This window comes from Ovis aries, chromosome 1, assembly GCF_016772045.2.
Source record: "Ovis aries strain OAR_USU_Benz2616 breed Rambouillet chromosome 1, ARS-UI_Ramb_v3.0, whole genome shotgun sequence".
Taxonomy (NCBI): Eukaryota; Metazoa; Chordata; class Mammalia; order Artiodactyla; family Bovidae; genus Ovis; species Ovis aries.
This window is the reverse complement of record NC_056054.1, coordinates 182719-206532: the sequence shown is the minus strand read 5'-3', so window position 1 is coordinate 206532 and position 23814 is coordinate 182719. Positions and strand designations below refer to the sequence as shown.

The following is a 23814-nucleotide window of genomic DNA, read 5'->3' as shown; positions in this document are numbered from 1 at the left end:
AAACTGCCCCTCGCAGGAGGGGAGCGGATCCCAGGGCTGGGGCACGCCCTCAGCCCAGAGGCAACCACCGGCCCTCGGGCGCGGCTCTGCCGGCCTCGCCAACGCACCTCCTCCCACGCTTTGCTGGATCTTCTTGGAGTCCCATCGAGCCCCGGGGCCCTGCGGGGTGAGCAGGAGCCCCCAGACCCGGGCCTCACAGGGGCTCCCGCCTTGACTGCCGAGCCCGGGCAGCCCCTGCCTGTGTCCCCAGTCCCCGGGCTCTGTGTCCCATTTTGGGTGCCAGCCTAGATCCGAGCTGGGGCCGCAGCGAGGGCCCCTGGGCTGCCCACCTTGACCTGCTCCTAGCGCTCGGATCTGGGTGCTGGGACCCCAGCTGGGGTGCAAGGCAACACCCCCTCCCCCGATCTGTGGGTGTAGGGGCAGGAGAGGGGGTAGGTGGGGAGAGAGCGTTCCCTTGAAAGGTGGGGCCAGCCTGAGCCTTCAGGCAAGGAATGCGGAGGCCGCTGGGCGTGTGAGCGGGAGACGCCCCCACCAGCAGCACTGTGGCCTCGGGACGTGGGAGGAGGTGAGCAGGACACAGCGGGCATCTGGGCCTCCGGGGCCGCTGGATGCTCCGGGTGATGAGGGCTGTGGCCGCCGGGCCAAGGCCTCTGACGCTGGCAAGGCCAGGCCGTGGGGACCCAGGGCAGCACGGCTGTCCCCCATCCAGGCCCGCAGAGTGGGCGCTAGGGCCTGGGCAGCAGCTCTGTCTGCAGGGTGGCCTCCGGTTCTGCCTGCAGGGTCGCTGGCACAGGGCAGATGGCACACGGAGATGCCCGCCTCTGCAGGGGCCCCTGTGGCCCCCGAACCAGAGCTCCCAGGCCTGCAGGGCAGCCCAGGGCTGTGCTGCCCGGGGACCCCTGTCCCGTCCTGGAGGCCAGAGACAGGCCACCTAAGGAGACCGAGAGCCCAGTCACGGGTGGGAGGCTCACAGGACCCAAGATGGGCTCCTGATGACGGGAGGCCAGGAAGGGGGACGCGGGGCTCCTAGCCGTCCTCTGGACCCTGACCCTGAGGGGCTGTGATGGGGGCGGGGCACTCAGTGAAGGCACCTGGGGGAGTTCGCAGAAGCTGCGAGCGGGCGGGTTGGGGTGATGGAGGGTCTCTCTGGTGCAGACAGGCCAGTCCCCACCCGTTGCTGTGGGGGCTCCGTTTGCTCCGGAGAAAGGAGGCCCAAGTCCCCACTGTCCTGCAAGGCAAACACCCAGCCCCCACACCCCAGTTCCCCAGTCCCCAGCCCCGCAAGGTCATCACCTACCCCTAGCCCCCCAGGGCTGTGCCCCCAGCCCCAGCCCCCAGCCTCCAGCCCTCCCCTCACAGCGGCCAGGTCGGGCTTGCATGTGGCAGCGTCCGCTCCCTGCCCCATCCGGCTCCCCATCCAGGCTACTCGCCGGCATCTCCCCTCCCGGAGGCCCCTCCTGCCCTGGCCCTGTGGCCCATCCTCGCCCTCCTAGCGGCTCCTGACAGCTGACCTCCGAGACGCCCTGATTTTGGCCAGGCCCGTGGTCCACTGCTCCTCTCTGCTGCCGGCCGTGCTGGCAGGACCTGCTGGGGGCCCCTCCTTTGACAGCAGACGCTGACCACCGTGGCTCTGGGGCCCAGCAGCCTCGCTGTGAACTGGGGGTGCAGCCGTTGATCTGTCTGGTGCCTGGCCGCCCTCACCTGGAGCCAACACCCCAAGACCATCTGTGTCCCCGCAGGTGAGGCCCCAGGGGACTCTCAGGGTCTCTGCTCAGCAGCCCGTCCCCCAGGTCCATCAGTGAGCATCTGGGGTGCGTTTGGAGGAGAGCAAACATTTGCAGCAACAACGAAGCCTGAGGCCCGGCGGGTAGGAGAGTGGGGGGCCTGCCCCGAGACCTCCTCATGTGTGGCCCTTAGAGTTACCCACCCCTGGCCAGAGGTGGGGCTCCTCACCCCAGGGGTGCTCAGGGAGGTTTCTTGTTCCCCTGGAGCCACGTGCTGCCTTGCTGTGGGAGGAATGGGCCTCTGAAGCCAGAGCTGGTGATGGCTGTTTACCTGCCCAGCCCTGACCCAGAAGAGCCGGGCAGACAGCTGCCTTCTGGCCCAGCGAGGGCCCTGAGAAAGTCAAGGAGTCCCGCAGGCCCGCACCATGGGGAGGACCAGCCGCCCAGTCAACCGGGGCCTCCTGTGCCAGGAGGGGGCCGCGCCAGGACCCCAGGGACAGAGGGCGGCTGCAGGCGGACGATGCCCTGCCTCCTGACCTTGGGCTGGGCTGTGTGGCTCCGTTGGCGTGAGGTATGCTGGGCGGTCTGTCAGGTGAGACGAGCACGTACTTGACCCCGTGAGTCCTGGCAGCCGCACCCTGGAGCCTTCAGGGGGTTTGGGTGCTGCAGGTGGGGCTCACCCGGGAGGTCGGGGCTGGGAGCACAGTGCCTCCGTCTCTTTTCACCCCCCACCCCCTGCAGATATGAGGTACATGGTGCGGGCCCCAGCTCCCCCAAGGAAGGCCCTCCCAGAACCCCCGCTGGGCAGGGAGCAGGGCCCCAGCCTTCTCCCCACCCTTTCAGCTGAGCATCTTTTTTCCTCGGGTGCAGGCTCCCTGAACTCTGCCCCCGCCCCCCAAACTCTGCTGTGTCCGAGGCGCCATCGGAGAGAAGGTGAGTGTGCCCCCGAGGCCTCTCCACCAGCTCACCAGAAAGGCCTGGGAGGGTTCTGAGCACACGCCTGCACGTCTGCCCTTCTGCCCACCCACCACGATGGGTCAGACCGGGCTGGGGAAGGGCCTGTGGACAGGCAGCTCCAAAGTGCCTGGCCACGGTGGCAGCCCCCGCACCCACGTGCAAAGACCGCGGGCTGGCCGGAGCTGGGGTGCCTCACGGTGCAGTGAGGAATTCTGGCTTTCCCTATGGACCTAACATTTGGTTAAAATGCTGCAAATATTTCTCTCGGTCTGCTGTCTTTGAATTGTATTTATTTATTTCCAAAAGAAAGAAGTGTACTTACATGGAGTAAAATCTAAATTTAAAATTTTATAGCGCAGTGTCCTCTTTTGAAAGTTCTTTTCCAGCCCAAGGTGTGAATAACAGCCAAGTTTTCTCCTGGGGTGAAGGCTTTGAGGAGGAAAAGGAGGAAAGCCGTTGACTTTGGCTCCTGCTTTCTTTCTTGTCCTCAGAGCCGCCCACCGACCCTCAGCAAGATCTGCATCTTGCCCTGAGTTCTGGACCCGGAGGCCTTGTCGCCGCCCACAGCTCCCTGCAGGCCCCCTGGGCTGACCTCCCCGCACCGGGGCAGGGTGAGCGGGCGCAGGCTCGTGGGCATGTGCCAGGCGCCGGCCTCTTCCGGGAAGGCCTTGACTCGGGCGCGGGTGCAGACTGTGGGTGAAGGGTGCGGCCGCACCCCAGGCTGGCAGGTGCGCGCCTCGAGTTCCTACCCTGCCCAGTGTCACACCCTGCCGGCGCCTGCCCTGCAGCCACCCGCCCAAGTGGGGCAAGGGGCCAGGCCGGATCGCCACCCGCCAGCATGCTGTCCTCTTTGGGGGGCTTGCAGAGGTAAGTGGGGGCTGTGCCATCACAGGGGCCAAATTCCTTCTTCAGTCCTGGGGGCCTGAGCGCCTGATGGACCAAGTCCTCCTGGGGCATCGCCCTGAACCGGGCATTTGCTCTGAGTCCACCCTCATGGGCTTCATTTCAGGCAGTGGGGAGCCCCCCTCTCCTGCCCGGCCGGCCTTGTCCCGGGCCTGCTGGGTGGTTCGGGTGAGAGGAATGTGGGCAGAGGAGACGGGCGTCTGGCGTCTGGGTCGGAGGCCTGGGTGGGCGGCTGCTGGGGTCGGGCTCTGCTGGCCGCAGTCCTGTGGTCGCCTTCTGGGAGGCTGGCCGTGCCCCCGCCCAGCTCCCGCACTCCAGCCCAGTCACCCGTCTGTGCAGCTTAGGGTGCTGGCTGGGCCCCGAGCCCTAGAGCCCACCCATGCTGCGGAGGTCAGGAGGGGAGGGGCGTGGCGCCTGCAAGTGCCCCCCGTCCTCTCCTGGCCCACGGGGGGTGTTGTGCCTCCACCACCGCTCCTTGCGGGCGGGGGGGCATGACCAGCCTCTTCCCTGGAGGGCCAGCTGGGGGGTGTTGCTCCGCTATCTGGGGTCCAGCCCGGGTCCTGCGGGCTGTGCCAGCCCTGATGGAAGGGTGGGTCCCGTGGGGGCTGCTGGGACACACGGCCCGGCCCGCCGCTGTGCTTGTCCCAGACTTGCGGGTGCAGCGCAGACCTCAGGGAGGAGGGCAGTGTGCAGGCTCACACTCGGCGGCCCTGAAGGCCCAGTACCTTGGGTCGGTTTTCTGTGACTTGGGGGAACGCCTGGGGCCCATGTTGCCAGGTCAGCGCCCTGGGCCTGTGGGTAGACAGGCTGGCTGCCGCCCAGGACAAGGCACCTGCCGGCTCGGCCTTGCAGCACATCTGGGCACCATGGGAACCGAGGGGACGGGCATGGGCCGGGGGCATCCAGGGGTCCACAGGGAGGAAGCCTCCCTGGCATGGGCCGGGGAGCTCAGGGGTCCACGGGGACAGAGGGGATGAGCGTGGGCCGGGAAGCCCAGGGGTCCACGGGGACGAGAGGGGACGGGCGTGGGCCGGGGGAGCCCAGTGGCTTGTTTGGCTAGATGGGCCGCCTGGAGCAGAGACCAGACCTCTTCCACTAGGCAGGGTGAGGGGTCTGGGTGAGGCTCCTGGCCTGAGATGCTGGGGCATCAGTCTCCCTGACTGTATGGGAGCTATTGTATGGTCCCTCAACTCCACACCTTGGCTTCAGGTCTTTGGAAACTTGTGTTTCTGGTTGTTTGAGGTCAGCTTCTCGGGACAAAAATCTGGCGGGCTGGGACCAGGGAGTGGCTGTGGGGAGCCATGTGATCCTAGGGGCTGTGTGACCCAGAGAAGGCTGTGACCCCATGGAGGCCGGGTGACCCCGTGAGGGCTGTGTGAACCATAGAAGGCTGTGGTCCCTTGGGGGCTGGGTGACCCCATGGGGACTGGGTGACCCTGTGGAGGCTGGGTGACCCCGTGGGAGGCTGTGTGACCCCGTGCAGCTGTGTGATCTGTGGGGGACTGTGTGGACCCTTGAGGGGCTGTGTGCCCCCCTGTGGGGGCTGTGTGACCCCCTGTGGGGGCTGTGTGACCCCGTGGAGACTATGTGATCTGTGGGGGGCTGTGTGGACCCTGTGGGGGGCTGTGTGACTCTCCTGGCCTCAGGCCCGCTCTTAGGGAGGCTACAGAGCACACGCAGGAGTGCAGGCGGGGAGGGGACGGGGCAGGGCATCTGGCAGCGCTCTGCTGGTGCACAGCTGCGGCGGCCACGTGTGGGCTGGATGGGGGCCAGAAAGAGTCCAGAGGGGGCCAGCCAGGACGCCTGCAGTGTGCTTTTCAGTGGACAAGGGGACGCTTTGGCCTGAGCATGAGGTGCCGGAGGCAGGATGGCAACTGAATGATGAGGAAGAGTGGACCTGTTTCCATGGTGACCTGGGGGAAGACAGCACGCAGCGTCGCTGTCTGGGACACACTGGGATCTCCGCGTGCTGTGTCTGTCTGAAACATCTCCCCGCAGCCATACTGCCTCCCGCACGCTCAGATGCTGTCTTGTCTGCTCTAGTCTGTGTTTATTCTTGGCCAGTCTGTATCCGGTGGCGCAGTGGTAAAGAATCCGCCTCCAGTGCAGGGGGGTCCAGAAACCCGGGTTCGATCCCTGGGTCGAGAAGATCCCCTGGAGGAGGAAATGGCAACCCACTCCAGTGTTCTTGCCTGGGAAATCCCACGGACAGAGGAGCCTGGTGGGCGACAGTCTACGGGGTCACAAAGAGTTGGACACGAGTTAGCGGCTAAACAGGTCTAAGCTGATTGACTCTGCATCTGCTCTATCCTAGTCTATGCCTACGCTTTCCTCTCTGTTCCATTGGGTTCTGTTTCACACTGCTCTCTAAGAGTGCTGGCTGCAACCTCCAGCCCTCATCGTGTGACCCGCTGAACTGACTTCAAGGCAAATGCGGTGCCACCCGGAGGGGAGGAAGCACCCCCAGGTTGGGGGAAGGACTCAGAGGGCCCTGTTGGCGTTGGGTGGGGACGTGGGCCACCCTGCGCTCTCCTCATATCAGCCATCTTGTAAGCAGCCCCCAGAGACCTGGCTGCACCAGGCCATGCTGACCTGTTCTCGGGCTCAGTGTCCCGCCTGGTGACGCCCCGCCCCACCAGGGGCTGCGCCCAGCTGGACAGCTGTGGGGCTGGGAGGCCCTGGCCGCCTCTTGCTCCCGGGTCTTGGCTGCGGCATCTCGGTTCCCCTCCTGGAAAGTGGCACAGCAGCTTCCTGGGGGGTGCCGTCTCAGGACAGTGTTGAGGGAGTAGAGGCGGAAGTTGCGAGGTTCTTCCGGCCAGCCTCAGATTCCAGCCAAAGCAAGGCCCCGCCAGGCCCGATTCGGTGGGCGGTGACAGGTGGGGACTGGGTGGTGGGCAGGCGTCTTGGCCACGTTTCTTCTCTTGCGCCCTGCAGGGAGCGACAGAGTGACGTTCCTTTCTGTTTTAGCAGGATCCCCTGGGTGGGGGGTGCCCCCACTCTTTCCCTCTATTTGGGGGATGTTGAGTTTGGGCATCTGGGCCCCGTCCCTGCTTCTTTTTGGTTCGATCTTGGTACGGATGGCGGTGTGCCCTGGACTCACTGGACGACGGCCTCACCCATGCTGATCACAGGGTCCCCAGTCCCAAGGAGACCTCCAGCAGCCCTGTGCCAGGCCTGCTGCTGGTGCATCTGGGGGTGGGGGGTGGGGACCAGGGCCAGCACCTCCTTGTTCTTCTCAAGCAGCTGAGCCAGGGCAGGGGGGCAGGGCCTGGTTTCCTGAGGAGGCAGCCTTCCTGGCCAAGGGCTTATCTGTGAGGAGGGAGCCCTGAGCCACTGTTCAGTCTTGTCCTTGGCTGCTGCTATTAAATGCTGCCACTGTGCCCACCCCCTTGGCTTGGCCCCACGCCCAGTAGGGCACTTGGGGCTAAACAAGGGCCAGTTGAAGGAATGACGGATGGACAGGCCAGTGGCGGCCTCTGTGGGCGTCTTTACCGGCCGCTTTGGGTCCTGCGCAGCAGCCCTGGATTGGGCCCTGGGATCAGCCAGGGGAGATGAGCGCTTACCTCACCCAAGGTTCTCTGCCAGTCGTGCGGAGCTGATGTCACCGTGAAGGAGCTCAGTGCTTCTCAAGATGAGCGGATGCGAGGCTTGGGTTCATAGAGCCGGGCTCTGAAGCTATCTATGCAGAGACCGATTCCACCAGTTTACTGGAGCACAGAGTGTTCTGTTTCAGGGAGTGTCAAAGTCAACAGCTGCAGCCATACAGGATTCCATTCCCGAAGGCAGATGGCAAATGCCTGGGACCCTGTCTCCCTGCCGGGCAGAACAGCCCTCCTGTTGACAGCCCCAGGGGTGGCCCCCTGAGCGCCCCTGAGTCCCGCTGGCGCCGCCCGGCCCATCCCACACCCACACCCCGCGGACCCCGTGGGTGATGGGACCAGAGGGTGTTCTGCAAAGCAAGAGCCTCTCCTTAGAAAGGAGGCATTTCTCTGAAGACATTATTTTTCTTGGGCAGCTGTTGTTGCCACCAAAAACCTTGGATTCTCTGCCCACCGAAGCCAAATAAAAAATTACAGAGACAGAGTTTGGAGGAAATAGAAAGGTGGCTTTAATCCTCAACCGGCGAGGGCAGACAGAACAGAACAGGCTAGTGCCTCGAGGCGCGTGCCCTCCTCCGCAAGGAGTCGGGGGCCCCTCTAGGTGAGGGCTCGAAGCTGGAGTGCCGATGGGACGAGGACGTCAGGCTCTTGTATCCGTCTTCCTCCCGCCTTGTTTCGGAGGCAGTCGTAGGCTGGCGTCAGGTTGTTGGGTCCATCGCCTTTTGTGTACTGTACCGCGGCCTTCTTTCTGAATGCAAAAAAGGAGAAAATCTACAAGGGGTGGTCGGCAGAGAGAGAGTGCAGTAACGGTGAGCACCAGAGATAGGAAGTGCTCCATAGAGGTAAAACATGATAGGTGCAGAAATAGCTCATGCAGTCAGAGGGTGAAAAGCAGCCTTAGTTACAGATACAGGTTGTTGCAGCTCAGTAGCTCAGGCGTGTCCAACTCTCTGCCACCCCGTGAACCGCAGCACGCCAGGCCTCCTTGTCCTTCACCAACTCCCAGAGTTTACTCAAACTCATGTCCATTGAGTCGGTGATGCCATCCAACCATCTCCTCCTCTGTCGTCCCCTTCTCCTCCCGCCTTCAATTTTTCCCAGGATCAGGGTCTTTTCCAGTGAGTCAGCTCTTCGCACAAGGTGGCCAGAGTATTGGAGCTTCAGCTTCAGCATTAGTCCTTCCAGTGAATATTCAGGACTGATTTCCTTTAGGATTGACTGGTTGGATCTCCTTGTGGTCCAAAGGACTCTCAAGAGTCTTCTCCAACACAACAGTTCAAAAGCATCAATTCTTTGACGCTCAGCCTTCTTTATGGTCTAACTCTCACATTCATATCCGACTAATGGAAAAACCATAGGTTTGACTATAAGGACCTTTGTGGGCAAAGTAATGACTCTGCTTTTTAACATACTGTCTAGGTTTGTTATAGCTATTCTTCCAAGGAACAAAAATCTTTTAATTTCATCACCATCCACAGTGATTTTAGAGCCCAAGAAAATAAAGTCTCTCACTGTTTCCATTGTTTTCCCATCTGGTTGCCATGAAGTGATGGGCCTAGATGCCAAGATCTTAGTTTTTTGAATGGTGACTGCAGATTAGGAAGAAAGTGAAAGCTAGGAGTGATCAGCCCTGCTCACTGTTCTCTGCATCTTTGTTCTCAGGGAAGGAAGGAAAGCCTCATTCCTCTTTTCTCCTTTTCGCTGCAATTCTGTGGAGAACTGGTTCCCTTAAGGCCAAAGGGGCTACTGTAAACGTGTAGCAGAAATTTCCAAGAAGTCCTCAGTACGGCTCCTCTGAAGGGGCAGCAAACACCCAGTGTTTGCTGAAGGGAGCTTTATGTGTCAGAACAAAGTCAGGCCGGGGGCAGACTGAGGGGAAGAGCCGGGCGGTTAACGTCCCAGGAGGACCTCATCCAGCAGGGGTTAAACTCTAACTATATGGACGATAATCCCTGTGCAAAGTAAACAGCCAGTGGGGACTTGCGTGTGACTCCGGGAGCCTGAAGCCAGCGCTCCGTGACGGCCCGGAGGGCGGGATGGGGAAGCGGGCGGCAGGGAGGTTCACGAGGGAGGGGACGTGTGTACCCCGTGGCTGATTCATGTTGCTGTGTGGCGAAACCAACACTGTAAAGCAATTATCCTCCAATTAAGAAAAAGGAACCCACCGCTCAGGCTCCAGTGACAAGCTGCCTTCCCTGGAGGGTCTCGTGAGCTCTGCACATGTGACTCCACGGCGGTGTGGGAACCCCGTGACCGCAGCGTGGCCTTCCAGAAGTGCATCCCTTTGGGGCTTGGGGGAGGTGTGCAGTGAGCAGACCCCAGGGCCCAGCCCCTGGGCTGCCGCACCGTCTCCCACTGCCTCTGCGGCCGCCCTCCTGGGGCCCACAGGCCGAGACTGCAGGCTGACATGGGCATCCTCTCCCGGCAGCGCCGCCCTGTGTGTGAGCATTCTACCCTTGGTCCACCATAGTCCTGAGCTTACGGAGACTCAGCCTGTCCACCTGCTGGTTCCCGGGAGTCTCTCTCAGGCGGATCTCAAGTCCTTCGTCAGGAGGACTTGAGGGAGCGTTAGGCAGCTGGGGGTTGGAGAAGCTCACATCATGTCTAAAACCCAGGTATGGAAGCAGATACAAATGGGGAGCAGGGGACTCCCCCGACAGTCCAGTGGTGAAGAATCCACCTTCCAAAGCAGGGGACTCGGGTTTGATCCCTGGATGGGGAACCAAGAACCCCATATACCGCGACTGAAGGTCTTGCGTGACACAGCTGCTGAGCCGTGCTCTGTAACATGAGACCCCACGTCCGCAACTAAGACCTGATGAGGCCAAGTAGGTAAATATGAAAAGACGTGGAGGGAGGGCCAAGCACGTGCCGCAATGGCTTGACCTTAACGGGGTGTGTGTGGAGAGCAGAAAGTGATGGCAGGGGCTCAAATTCTCCCAGCTTGTGTCTGAGACTAGGCTCTGGTGCAAGAGAGGAGATAGGAAGCAGTAGGAAGAGGGTCATTGAGAAGCTGTGATCACTCACCTAGAGCCAGACATCCTGGAATGCAAAGTCAAGAGGGCCTTAGAAAGCATCACTACGAATAAAGCTAGTGGAGGTGATGGAATTCCAGCTGAGCTGTTTCAAATCCTAAAAGATGATGCTGTGAAAGTGCTGCACTCAATATGCCAGCAAATTTGGACAACTCGGCAGTGGCCACAGGACTGGAAAAAGGTCAGTTTTCATTCCAATCCCAAAGAAGGGCAATACCAAAGAATGCTCAAACTACCACACAATTGCACTCATCTCACACGCTAGCAACTAATGCTCAAAATTCTCTCAAGCCAGGCTTCAACCATATGTGACCCGTGAACTTCCAGATGTTCAACTGTATTTGGAAAAGGCAGAGGCACCAGAGATCAAATTGCCAACATCCACTGGACAATAGAAAAAGCAAGAGAGTTCCAGAAAAACATCCACTTCTGCTTTATTGACTATGCCAAAGCCTTTGACTTGTGGATCACAACAAACTGTGGAAAATTCTTCAGGAGATGAGAATACCAGACCACCTTACCCGCCTCCAGAGAAACCTGTTCAAAATTGGGAAAGAAGTACGTCAAGGCTGTATATTGTCACCATGTTTATTTAATTTATATGTAGGGTACATCATGCAAAATGCTGAACTGGATGAAGCACAAGCTGGAATCAAGATTGTTAGGAGAAATATCAATAACCTCAGATATGCAGATGATACCATTCTAATGGCCGAAAGTGAAGAGGAAGTAAAGAGCCTCTTGGTGAAGGTGAAAGAGGAGAGTGAAAAAGCTGGCTTAAAACTCGTATTAGAAAAACTAAGATCATGGCATCTGGTCCCATCACTTCATGGGAAACAGATGGGAAAACAATGGAAGCAGTGACTGACTTTATTTTCTTGGGCTCCAAAATCCTGTGGAGAGTGGCTGTGCCATAAAATTAAAAGACGCTTTGCCGGGGTCCAGCCCCGGTAGATCCAGGGTGATTCGAAGGTGGGGGGACGGAGTCGGCGTCTTTGGAAAAATACATATTTAATCACAGATATAGAGAGATTAGAAATGGATAGTGTAGTAGGAAGATTAGTGGAGAAAAAGAGGCTGAATAACTTGGATTACGTGGAATAGCATCCATGCTCCAGATGGGAATTCAGCCAGAAAAACGGGAATAAGAAAGAAGCGACATGGGGGAATCAGTCTTTCCGGAAACTGATCCGATTTCTTTATTTTTGGGTTTGCTTATATACCTTTTGTTACACATAGGGATGAATACAGAGTCACGCGGGGGTCAGCAGTCCTGACCTTTATCAAAATCAGGTGCTTCACATAAATGTATAAAAAAAGGTACATCATCTTCTGGCCATGAGTGAGACCTGCTGACATTTTATGATCCTTTCTTTCTGATAACCAAAAAAACTTATTTCTTCCAAGGGTGTTTTTCTTAAACCAGGCACCACCCTCCAAATAAAGTTACATTCCTATAGGGTGAGGGTGTAGTGAGTTACAATCAAGAAAGGAATTTATTTAACCCAAGGTTAACATGATTAATCTTAAAGGTTAATACTTATTTCTCCTATATGTTAGTTATATTCATTATAAGTGTAGGGAACATGGAGATTTAGCAGCAAACATCAGCCCAACAAATGAAAACCCTTTCACCAATGCTCCCCTTAAGATCTATTTAGTCTTAAGATATGATAAAGTTACATTCTTACATAGCAAGGACACAGTGATTTATAACAAAGTACAGTGATCTATTACAAAAGAGAAAATCCATTAACTCAAAAAGTCTAGTATTGCTAATATCAAAAACTACTATATTTCCTTTGCTATATTCCAAATACATTGATTAATATATTCCCAGGTGCCTAAGGATATAGAGGCCTGGCAGCAATCATTGACTCAACAAGAAGAAAAAGTCCTATGCTAATTAAGACTCTCAAAATACTCCAAAACTCTGTGCTGTTTATGGTTGAGAGGTAGTAAACAATCATGTGGCAGGAGTATGGATAATCCTGTCACACAAGCTAGTCTGTCAGCAGAGAGGTTTGACCTGAGACAGCTTTGTCCCACCCAGAGCAGGGAATTAGCAGCAATTATTGACACAACAGATGAAGAGACCCTTCACCAAATAATTCCTAACCAACCCACTATACTAATAATTTTAACTCCCCCAAAGAATTTGCCTTTAGTAAGTCTAAAACATCTTGTGCCTCTCAGGTTGGGAGGCTGTAAACAATCACCTGTGGCCGGACAAACCTATACAGGTGGGCTAGATAACCTTCAGAGGGGTCCGTAAGCTGAAACACTCTTGTCACGCCCAGGAATTTTTATCGCCTTGGAGCTGCATATTTACTCCTTCTCCGAGAGAAACGGTTATGGGGGAGAGCCCCCCGTAAAGTCAGAGGTGTAGGTGAGAGCATAAAACAGACTCTGGTTTTGGGGTTAATGCTCGGGAACAGGGGGTTTCCTGAGGCTTGATCACGCCTTTGCGTATGCCAAGCCTCCTTCCTCATGACCTTTGCCATGGGCGGAGTTCCTCACGCTGGCTCCCGGCAACGCTTGCTCCTTGGAAGAAACTCTATGACAAACCTAGGCACCATATAAAAAAGCAGAGACATCACTTTGTGAACAAAAGTGTGTATAGTCAAACTATGGTTTTCCCAGTAGTCGTGTATGGATGTGAAAGTTGGACCATAAAGGAGGCTGAGCACAGAATTCACGCTTTCAAATTGTGGTGCTGGAGAGTCCCTTGGACGGCAAGGAGATAAAACCAGTCCATCCTAAAGGAAATCGGTCCTGAATATTCACTGGAAGGACTGATGCTGAAGCTGAAGCTCTAATACTTTGGTCACCTGATGAGAAGGGTCTATTGATTAGAAAAGACCCTGATGCTGGGAAAGATTGAGGGCAGGAGGAGAAGGGGACGACAGAGGATGCGATGCTTGGATGGAGTCACCAACTCAACAGATATGCGTTTCCGTACCCTCCGGGAGACGGTGAAGGACAGGGAAGCCTGGCGTGCTGCGGTCCATTTCTTCGCAGAGCTGGGTATGACTGAGCGACTGAACACCCCCTAAGTGTGGCGCCAGAGTTGGCCACGTGGATGTGAACTCGGAGAGTTTCCAGCTGTGTCCACTGAAAAGACCCAGCAACTGACAGCTTCCCAGAGCAGTGAGCACCCCCAGCCCCCAGGCTGTGGTCCCTAAAGGCCATTTCTTTTCTTTTTTTTAAAGCCTGTTTCTTTCCAACGAGACCTGGGGCATCTTGGCGATGAGGCTGGGCACAGGCCAGCAGGCAGGTGTACAGGGCGAGCCGGGCAGTGCCCCATCACAGCAGATGGCAGAACGCTAGCGTTTGGCTACAAGAGGCATGTACAGTGGCTGGAACTGGCTGGATACAAGGCACATTTTTTTTAAACAAGGCTTTTTCTACTCTAGTGATAAGGACCAAGAAATGAAATGTGAACTCATTTACAATGGCAATAAAAACTGGAGATTGAGGTAAACACAAGGGGCCCAGGACTGAGGTAATGAAAATGACGAAACACTATTAAAACCCTGGAGAGAAAACAGCCCCTGGGCGCAGGGACCCGGCACTGCCCCACGGAGGAGACCCTGGGCCCAGATCCACCCAGCGCCCCTCCCGGAGCAGCCCCGGACCCCCTGCCCCTCCCTGCGAGGGGCTGCCGGTGTTCACCGCTCTGAGCAGTTTCCTCCAATGGACGGAGCCGGCTGGGAGTCCCGCGTGGCGGCCTGTCCATGGGCGGCCGGCCGCCCGCTGCCGCTGACGGAGGGCATCAGGCGCCCTCCCTTCCTAGCACCCGGCAGGCCCCTGCTCCCTGACACCGTGTAGAATTGTCCTGTTATTACCGTATGATGTGCTTCCATGGGAAGCTGAGAACTGAATTCTGAGTTAGAAACTCTTTGGGGGAAGACGTGAAGCTTCAAGACTTTGGCTCGGGGTCCGGCCATCTCCTTGCCCCAGAGCAGAGTGGGGGGTGGGGACCTGCAGCCTGCTTGGGGCCAGGGGGCCGGAGGCGTCTCACGGGGCAGCCCTGCAGCCAGTGTGAGTCCACTGCTGAGTTTCCGTCTGGGGGGCGTCGAGAGGTTCCTGCGAGGCCGGGGTCTGGCCTTCCTGCTGTCCCGCGTGGAACAGCTCCATCCCGCCCCGATGGAGCAGCTGTGCTCTGCCCTTTCCTCCCGGGCTCCTCCCCTGCGTGCCCCCTTCTTGTCACACTCCCCTTCCCTGCAGAGCCCTGTGGAGAGGCCCCACAGGGCCATTCAGGAAGCTCCCTCCGGGCTCTGCCCCATGGGCCAGGCTCCAAGCACAGGCGCGCCATCCGGCTCCTCTCACCTGGGACCTGACCGCCCCACTGAGCGGCCCCCTGTCCCCTCCAGCCCCATCGGGCCCTCCACTCCCCCCGGAGGCCTTCCTGGTCCCAGCCACTGCCGCCCCAAGTTGCTGGAGCCCAAGGAACTGGCTGCCCTGGGGGCATAGGCCACGTGGAGACATGGGGCCCAGAGGTCCCAGGAGGGACCTTCTCCTCCTTCAGATGCAGGGACACCTGGAACTCACCCTCCGACCTCGGATCCACCTGAGGGGAGGCCTCGGAGCCAGCCCTGACACCAGCAGGGGGCGGGTGATGAGGACGGTGTGTGTGTGGGGGGAAGGGCCGTGAGCCTCGGAACCAACCCGGGAAGGGCAGTCGTGAAGCCCCCAGGCGCCTGGGGGCAGGTGGTCGGAGCTGGTCTGTCCTGGAGAGGTGTCTGGCTGGGCTGCTCCTTCTGGGAGCTCAGAGCAAGGCCGAGGGGAGCACACGCAGGCCTGCCTGGGCGCCTTGCTCCCCCGAGAGGTCAGGATGCTGAGCTGTCAGCGTCTCTCCCGTGCTGGGCTGGTCGGGCTGTGTGCTGGGTCCTGGGGGCAGGGGTCTCAGCAGAGGCCACAGAGCCCCACCTCCCCGACGTGTAGGGGGTGGTATTCCAGCTGAGTAAGGGGTCCCGGTGGTCCCCTGCCTGGCAGCACCCAGGGGCCTGCCTGCTGGAAAATCAGGGCCAAAGCACCTGGATGCGAGCGGGTGCCCACACTGTACACAGGCTGCCATGAACACCTGGAAACAACCCGGGCCCCAGGATCAGGACAAAACGGGCCTGCAGGCTGGGCCCTCTGGATTCCGGGCCACGGCCGGGCTGCAGGCGAGAAGCTCACTTGTATTTCAGAGATGTGCCTGCCTCCATGGGCAAACCTAGCGAGGCCCAGGTTGCAGCCCACTGTTTCCACGGATTTGCACAAACACAGTTGAGGCTGACAGCCGCCACCTTCTCCTTGTGCCCCCCCAGGACAGAGGCTGTAAACACTAAATGAAGCTTTCCCAGCACTCCCTTGCAGCTGGGGGCAGGGGGACCATGTGACCGCATTGTGGCCAAGAAGATGGAGGAGGAGGTGTGTTAGAGGCTTCTAAAAGGCTTTTGGTTCCTTATTATGGCTGGTCCTGTCCCTTCTACTTTCTTGCTGATGCAAATGCTTATGTGATGTGTGGAGCTTGGCAGCCTCATTGTGACTATCAGGCCACGAGGATGGGGAGAGAGACGTCAGCTTTCTCAGTGTGGCGGGGCTGAGTCTGCAGAGCCAGCAGCTTCCCTCCCAAGCCTCTAGGTGGGTGAGGGGAGTCTGCCGCTGCTTTCTGGCCCCTGCAGCTGAGGTTCCACGTGACGTGGGCTTTTACTGTGTTGCTGTGCAGCTGCCCAGCTGTGTCTGACTCTGTGACCCCGTGGACTGCAGCACGCCAGGCCTTTTGATGCTGATGTGTGGATGCGTGTCCTGGCCCTGGCAACTCCTTGAGCTCCGGACTCCTTCTTCAGCCACTGCCGGGCACCTCCTCTTGGTGTCTCAGGACGTTTCACATTCAACAGATTTGCTTCCGGTCTTGTTCCCACCCCATGGTTTCTCCTCCCTCTGCACCCCATGCCAACTCAAACCAGGTCTGCGGTGGCAGGTGGGATGTGTGCTTGGCCTCACTGACTCACTCAGCACACATGAGCCGAGCACCGTGCGCGTGCCAGCTGTCTTTCCAGAACCCGAGGCACTTACCCTATGGTGGGCAGAGCTGTGTGCTCAGTCCAACTCAGACCCCATTGACTATAGCCCGCCAGGCACCTCTGTCCATGAGTATCCTCCAGGCAAGAATACTGGAGTGGGTTGAGGAAATGGCAACTCACTCCAGTATTCTTGCCTGGAGAATTCATGGACAGAGGAGCGACTGTCACCTCCAGGGGACCTTCCCAACCCAGGGATCAAACCCAGGTCTCCCGCGATGTAGGAGGATTCTTGACTGGCCCAGCCACCAGGGAAGCCCACTGGGTAGTACAGACTGCAAAGGGACCAACGCGATCGGGACAGCCTCAGGGGGTAGGGGTGAGCTGCAGGGAGGCTGGGAGACCCCTTGCCCACAGCCCGGAGAAGCGGGAGGCAGCTCGTGCAGAAACTGGGTTAGACAGTCTGTGGCTGAAGCCTCGTGAGTGCAGAGGTCCTGGGGCTGGTGTTTGAGGAACAGGAGGAAGTGGAATGGCTGGAGGGCAGGGGTGGAGCGGGGGGCCTGGGGACTGGCTGGGAAGACTTGCACTTTCCTGAAGGGTTTAGCATAGGAGGCTCTTCAATTATGGGATTTAATCAAGGGTTTGAGCTTGTTGATTAGATTGACTAATCAACAGCAATGTTCAAGCTGGTTTTAGAAAAGGCAGAGGAACCAGAGATCAAATTGCCAACATCCGCTGGATCATGGAAAAAGCAAGAGAGTTCCGGAAAATCATCTATTTCTGCTTTATTGACTATGCCAAAGCCTTTGACTGTGTGGATCACAAGAAACTGTGGAAAATTCTGAAAGAGATGGGAATACCAGACCACTTAACCTGCCTCTTGAGAAATCTGTATGCAGGTCAGGAAGCAACAGTTAGAACTGGACATGGAACAACAGACTGGTTCCAAGTAGGAAAAGGAGTATGTCAAGGCTGTATATTGTCACCCTGCTTATTTAACTTCTATGCAGAGTACATCATGAGAAACACTGGGCTGGAAGAAACACAAGCTGGAATCAAGATTGCCGGGAGAAATATCAATAACCTCAGATATGCAGATGACACCACCCTTATGGCAGAAAGTGAAGAGGAGCTAAAAAGCCTCTTGATGAAAGTGAAAGTGGAGAGTGAAAAAGTTGGCCTAAAGCTCAACATTCAGAAAACCAAGATCATGGTATCCGGTCCCATCACTTCATGGGAAATAGATGGGAAACAGTGGAAACAGGGTCAGACTTTATTTTTGGGGGCTCCAAAATCACTGCAGATGGTGACTGTAGCCATGAAATTAAAAGATGCTTACTCCTTGGAAGAAAAGTTATGACCAACCTAGATAGCATATTCAAAAGCAGAGACATTACTTTGCCGACCAAGGTCCGTCTAGTCAAGGCTATGGTTTTTCCTGTGATCATGCATGGATGTGAGAGTTGGACTGTGAAGAAGGCTGAGCGCTGAAGAGTTGATGCTTTTGAACTGTGGTGTTGGAGAAGACTCTTGAGAGTCCCTTGGACTGCAAGGAGATCCAACCAGTCCCTTCTGAAGGAGATCAACCCTGGGGTTTCTTTGGAAGGAATGATGCTGAAGCTGAAACTCCAGTACTTTGGCCACCTCATGCGAAGAGTTGACTCATTGGAAAAGACTCTGATGCTGGGAGGGATTGGGGGCAGGAGGAGAAGGGGATGACAGAGGATGAGATGGCTGGATGGCATCACTGACTCGATGGATGTGAGTCTGAGTGAACTCCGGGAGATGGTGATGGACAGGGAGGCCTGGCGTGCTGCAATTCATGGGTTTGCAAAGAGTCGGACACAACTGAGCGACTGAACTGAACTGAACTTGAGCTTGTTGAAAGAAAGTGAAAGTGTCAGTCGCCCAGTTGTGTCCAACTTCTTGTGACCCCAGGGACTGTAGCCTGCCAGGCTCTTCCATCCATGGGCTTCTCCAGGAAACAATGGAGTGGGCTGCCACGCCCTCCTCCAGGGGATCTTCCTGACCCGGGGATCGAACCTTCATTGCACGTGGATTCTTTACCGTCTGAGCCACCAAGAAAGACTTTGAGCACATTGGGTTTTTAATAAAAGGGTCTTTTGGGCTGCTGGGGTGGAATGAACCACGGGGCAGGGACACAGGAGGGGGTAACCAGGCCACCAGGGTTTGGGAGCTGTGCGGATCAGGACAGAAGATGGGGGGAGGGAAACGGGACGAGAGCAGGTGAAGAAGCCAGTGTCCCTGGGGGCGGGCTGGGTTTGGAGGGCGGCATTGGAGCCAGTCTGGACCTTGGAGGCTGCGATGCCTGTGGACACCCCAGCGGGGGTTTGGGGCTAGCCCAGGCTGGGGTGTAAGTCTGGGGCAGCCTGCAGATGGTGACCAGAGCTGACACTGGCTGGGCCTCCTCCCCCTTCTCAGTACAAAGAGGCCCTCCAGGCGGAGCAGCGCAGGGAGCCCCTCATGGCTGAGCTGCTGCAGCCTCTGTCCAGGGATGGCGGGACAGCGAGCTCCTGCCTGTCTCTCCTGACCTGCTCGCTGCCCCTCCCTCGTGTGTTCTCGCCCAGAAGCCCTGCCTGCACCATCTCAGCTCCTGCACCGAGGCGGGCCCCCCTGCCCTCATGGGCCCTGGGCTGGGACTCAGAGGTCTCAATCAGGCCCGTCTCCAGGGGCCCCTGCTCAGGGTTGGGGGTCCGCAGACATGTTTTCACCTTTGACCGCCCCCCCAGGAGGGGGTCCCCCTCTTGGCTTCTCCCAGCTTCTGAGTAGTGGACAGTGCAGGGGGGCCAAGTGGGGGTGGTGTCTGATGACTCAGGCCCATCTTGGGCTCTGCCCCCACCCCAGGGCCCCATGGGCCAGTGCACAATAGATGCTGGACACAAACTGTCATGTGGATGCCGGGGAGGTGGAGCGGGTAGGGAAGGGGGTGAGCAGCAGAGGCTCCTCCCGGGCCCTGGACTCAGTGCTGAAGGGGTCCTCTGCCCACAGGTGCTTCTGGGCCGTGCTCCTCCTCCTGGCCCTGGCTGTGCTCCTGCTGGCCGGCGTCATGCACGTGGACGTCGGGCTGTTCATGCCGTGAGTCCTCCACTGGGTGGCCTGAGGTCTGGGCACTGCCCTCTCCCCGAGCAGTACTGGGACCCCAGCGTGCCCCACTCCGGGTGGCACCCAGCCCTGCCTGTGACTGTGGTAGGCCACGCCTCCCTTCCAGGCCTCAGCCTCTCCTCTGCAATGGAGGAGGGGCTCTTCCTGTGGTCACCCAGGGGCCTCCCAGTATCTGCCGTGGGCAGTAAGCTGCCCAGAACTCCAGGCAGGGATATGGGAGGGTTGAATCTGGGTCAGGTTGGGGGTGCCCTGGGCAGAGCTGCTGTGTGCAGAGGGTGACTGGGAGGCAGACCTCCTGGTGGTCTGTAGGTCAGGACCCCTGCTCCCCTGCTGGTTGGTGGTATGGCCTCTGTGAAGCCCAGGGTCCTCCTGATGGCTACCCAGCCCCAGTGGTTTAACCTGGCTGGTGGGAGGGCCCTCCAGCCCAAGGCCTGGCTGATCTCCACAGGAGGGGAGGAGTGTTAAAGCTCCTGGGTATCCTTGCCTACCCCTCAGGCCTGGCACTAACCTCTGGACCCTGTCCCCACCATCCTGGGTCACTCTCACCAGCCCTGTTTTGGGATCTTGTGTTGGGGCAGGGTGGCACCTGTAGCTCCAGGCTCATGTCCACAACTGGGTGGGTGCCACTCTGAGATCACAGGAGTGAGCACCAGTGTCCAGTCTTGCCCGGCAGAGTCAGCCCATCTCAGCATGAGGGGCCAGCCAAGCACTGCTGGCCATATGGCCTGGGTTACAGGGCAGAGCCAAGCAGGAGGTTGGGAAGCAGAGGGGTGCAGGGCCTGGGAGAGCAGCCTGCAGTGCGGAGGGCAGGTGGTGCCACCGCTGGAAGGACACAGCCAGGGCGGGGTCTCAGGTGAGGGGCACAGTGACGGGGCTGGGCTGGGGTGTTGCCAGCTCAGGGAGTGTGGGTCGGGGAAGCGTGGACGGGGCAGAGGCTTTGCGGGCCTCCAGGCTCAGGGGTAGCGGGGCTGGGATCTCTCCGGCTGGGCAAGCGCGAGGATCCCTGGCCCACGGCGCTGCGCTCTTCCCCCAGCCAACTCGGGGACCAGGCTGATGGGCCTCCCGTCACCAACGTCATGTTTCTTAAGACGCACAAGACGGCCAGCAGCACGGTGCTCAACATCCTCTTCCGCTTCGCCGAGACGCACAACCTGTCGGCGGCGCTGCCCGCCGGCGGCCGCTTCCACCTCGGCTACCCCTGGCTCTTCTTGGCGCGCTACGTGGAGGGCGTAGAGCAGGGCGGGCCCGGGAGGCGCTTCAACATCATGTGCAACCACCTGAGGTTCAACCCGCCAGAGGTGTGTGGGGCGGGGCCCTGGGGGCGGGGCCCTGGGGGCGGGGCCCTGGGGGCGGGGCCCTGGGGGCGGGGTCCCAGGGCTCCGGGGGCGTTGCTCTCCCAGTCCGCAGCGGGCACCCGGCGTCTGCCGCCCTCTCCCTCTTCTTCGCCTCCTCCTGGGTCTAGACCCACCAGCTCGTCCCTCCGCAGGCCCTTTTCACGTGTTCACAGCTCCTTCTCTGGGTCATTCGGGTCTTAGCTTAGAGGGCATCTCCTCCCGGGGGCTTCTCTGACCTCTTCCCCAAAGGCTTAGCGTGGGTGACGGGGAAGAGTAATCGGGGCCGGGGCGTGGGCAGGCTCAGGGGCTTTCGGGTCGTTCTGGATACTGGTTGGTGCCGGGTGGCAGGCAGAGGAGCCGGGTGGCCTGCGCTGGATGCAGGAGACTGGGTTTCGGGGGCGGGGGCCGGGGGCAGGCTCAGGTGTGCTGCGGGGTGGGGGCAAGGGAGGAGGCACCACCTGCTCCGGGACCACTCCCGAAGGAGCCCAGAGGGTCACCAGCCCTTCCCGTTCTGTCTCCCAACAGGTGCAGAAAGTCATGCCCAACGACACCTTCTACTTTTCCATCCTCAGAAACCCCGTCTTCCAGCTGGAATCCTCCTTCGTCTACTACAAGAGCCACGTCCCCGCCTTCAGGAAGGTCTCCAGCCTGGAAGCCTTCTTGGCCTCGCCGTGGACCTACTACAACCAGAGCCTGGGCCTGAGGAACGCCTACGCCCGGAACAGCATGTGGTTCGACCTGGGTTTCGACAATGACGCGCCGCCGGAGGAGGGCTACGTGCGCGCGCGCCTGCTCGACGTGGAGCGGCGCTTCCAGCTGCTGCTCATCGCGGAGCATTTCGACGAGTCCATGGTGCTGCTCCGGCGCCTGCTGCGCTGGCGGCTCGACGACGTGGTGGCCTTCAGGCTCAACTCGCGCAGCCAGCACAGCGTCACCAGCTTGTCGCCCGCAGGCCGGGAGCGCGCCAAGCACTGGTGCGCCCTGGACTGGCACCTCTACCAGCACTTCAACCGCACCTTCTGGGCCCGGCTGCGCGCAGAGCTGAGCCCGCGGCGTCTGCGCTCCGAGGTGGCTCAGCTGCGCGAGCGGCGGCGCGAGCTGGCGGTCCTGTGTCTACAGGACAGCGAGCCCAAGAACCAGTCGCAGATCACCGATCTCCGACTGCGCCCCTACCAGTCGGGCAGGGCCGACATCCTGGGCTACAACCTCAGGCCGGGCCTGGACCACCAGACGCTGCAGATGTGTCGGAGGATGGTTATGCCTGAGCTCCAGTACATGGCCCACCTGTACACTCTGCAGTTCCCCGACAAACCCCCCAAGAACCTCACCTTCCTGGAGGCCTAGAGGGGTGGCACCGGGGACTCTGGCTGGGCCGTCTCCTGTTGTCCCTGGAAGGCCTGGGCGCCGTCTTAGCCTCCGAGGGGTCTTCTGGGGGCACCTGGGGTACCCAGGCCTTGCCAGACCACCAGCCCTCAGGGCAAAGACTCCAGTGAAGAGACCACCCATGATCCATCCTCTCGGAGGTGACCTCTCTGCTGAGGGCCCGAAGTATAGGACACCACTCACCTGGACTGAGGATGTGAGCCTGCTCATCAGAGTCATCCGATAGAAGCCTCTTATGAGGTGGGAAAGTGAGGAATCTTCATCAGAAGAAAGGGGTCTGGAGCTCAGAGCGGCTCCCCTGCTTTGCCAGCCGTGGGGACATGGCTCTGGTCACTGAGACGCTGTCAGCGCCCCACGCTCTGGAGGTGGGCTTGGGGACCTGGGTTTGGAAGGGTCTGGAATGCTCAGTTTCCCATCTTTGGCTGTATGAGCCTTATTTCCAAGTGAAGAACGGTTTTGGATGGAGAAATGTCACAACTGCTTCCAAGGCAAATGGTTTAGCCGGAGCACAGGTTGAAGGCCTGTACTGCAGCTCTGAGCTGCGACAAACTGCCCCCAAAAGATGAGCGGAGGAGACCTGCCGGAGAGCTGGGAGGGGACGGCTGTACTCTTGGTTGCCTTGGAGACAGCACTGGATGAAACCCCAGAGGAGGGTGGCTTCCAGGCCCCCTTCTTGTGGTTTGTGCGGAGGGAGTGAGGATGCCTGCCTGGCAGGACATGATCCCTGGCTGTTTGGGGGCCCAGTGGTTAGTGGGGTGCACACACCCAGAACCATGTGCCCTATGCCTGAGAAAAGTGGGCTACCTGGAGCACCCAAGAAACAGAGCCGCTCTTTCACACTCAGCTGAGACGCTCAGCCTGGCCTGTCCATCTGGCTCTGGGGTCCCCTTCCTTTCACGTGGGGCCTTCAGCCTGGAGGACCCCGGCACCTGCTCAGGTGCTCCTGGGTCCGGACATGTCCACACTTTCCAGGGGAATCAGCACTTCAAAGAGAAGGTGAACTCTCACCCTCAGAACAGGCAGCAGCTCACTTGGACACAATTTAATGGAGGGACTTTATGAAGAATGAATTTTCAGTAAGAATATGGGATATACTGCAGCAAATTTGAGAATCAGATCAGAGATCAGATCAGTCGCTCAGTTGTGTCCGACTCTTTGCGACCCCATGAATCGCAGCATGCCAGGCCTCCCTGTCCATCACCATCTCCCGGAGCTCACTCAGACTCACGTCCATCGAGTCTGTGATGCCATCCAGCCATCTCATCCTCCGTCGTCCCCTTCTCCTCCTGACCCCAGTCCCTCCCAGCATCAGAGTCTTTTCCAATGAGTCCCCTCTTCTCATGAGGTGGCCAAAGTACTGGAGTTTCAGCTTCAGCATCATTCCTTCCAAAGAAATCCCAGGGCTGATCTCCTTCAGAAGGGACTGGTTGGATCTCCTTGCAGTCCAAGGGACCCTCAAGAGTCTTCTCCAACACCACAGTTCAAACGCATCCATTCTTTGGCACTCAGCCTTCTTCACAGTCCAACTCTCACATCCATACGTGACCACAGGAAAAACCATAGCCTTGACTAGACGGACCTTAGTCAGCAAAGTAATGTCTCTATTTTTGAATATACTGTCTAGGTTGGTCATAACTTTTCTTCCAAGGAGTAAGCATCTTTTAATTTCATGGCTGCAGTCACCATCTGCAGTGATTTTGGAGCCCCCAAAAATAAAGTCTGACCCTGTTTCCACTGTTTCTCCA

The 23814-nt window shown here is 58.6% G+C and overlaps 1 protein-coding gene across 1 annotated transcript; it reads left to right on the top strand.

Annotated features, from left to right (window-relative positions):
- The first annotated feature begins 1436 nt into the window (after positions 1–1436).
- GAL3ST2 (galactose-3-O-sulfotransferase 2) lies at positions 1437–23814 on the top strand. Its single transcript, XM_042239236.2, has 5 exons — positions 1437–2657; positions 3173–3548; positions 19239–19325; positions 20386–20650; positions 21212–23814. Exons 2-5 carry the CDS (start codon positions 3520–3522, stop codon positions 22028–22030), a joined length of 1200 nt encoding a protein of 399 aa, XP_042095170.1. The 5' UTR covers positions 1437–2657; positions 3173–3519; the 3' UTR covers positions 22031–23814.

Coding starts and splice junctions, on each gene's coding strand:
- GAL3ST2 (XM_042239236.2), top strand. CDS start 3,520: ATGCTGTCCTCTTTGGGGGGCTTGCAGAG. Junction 3,549..19,238: donor TCTTTGGGGGGCTTGCAGAG/GTAAGTGGGGGC, acceptor CTCTGCCCACAG/GTGCTTCTGGGCCGTGCTCC. Junction 19,326..20,385: donor GACGTCGGGCTGTTCATGCC/GTGAGTCCTCCA, acceptor CTCTTCCCCCAG/CCAACTCGGGGACCAGGCTG.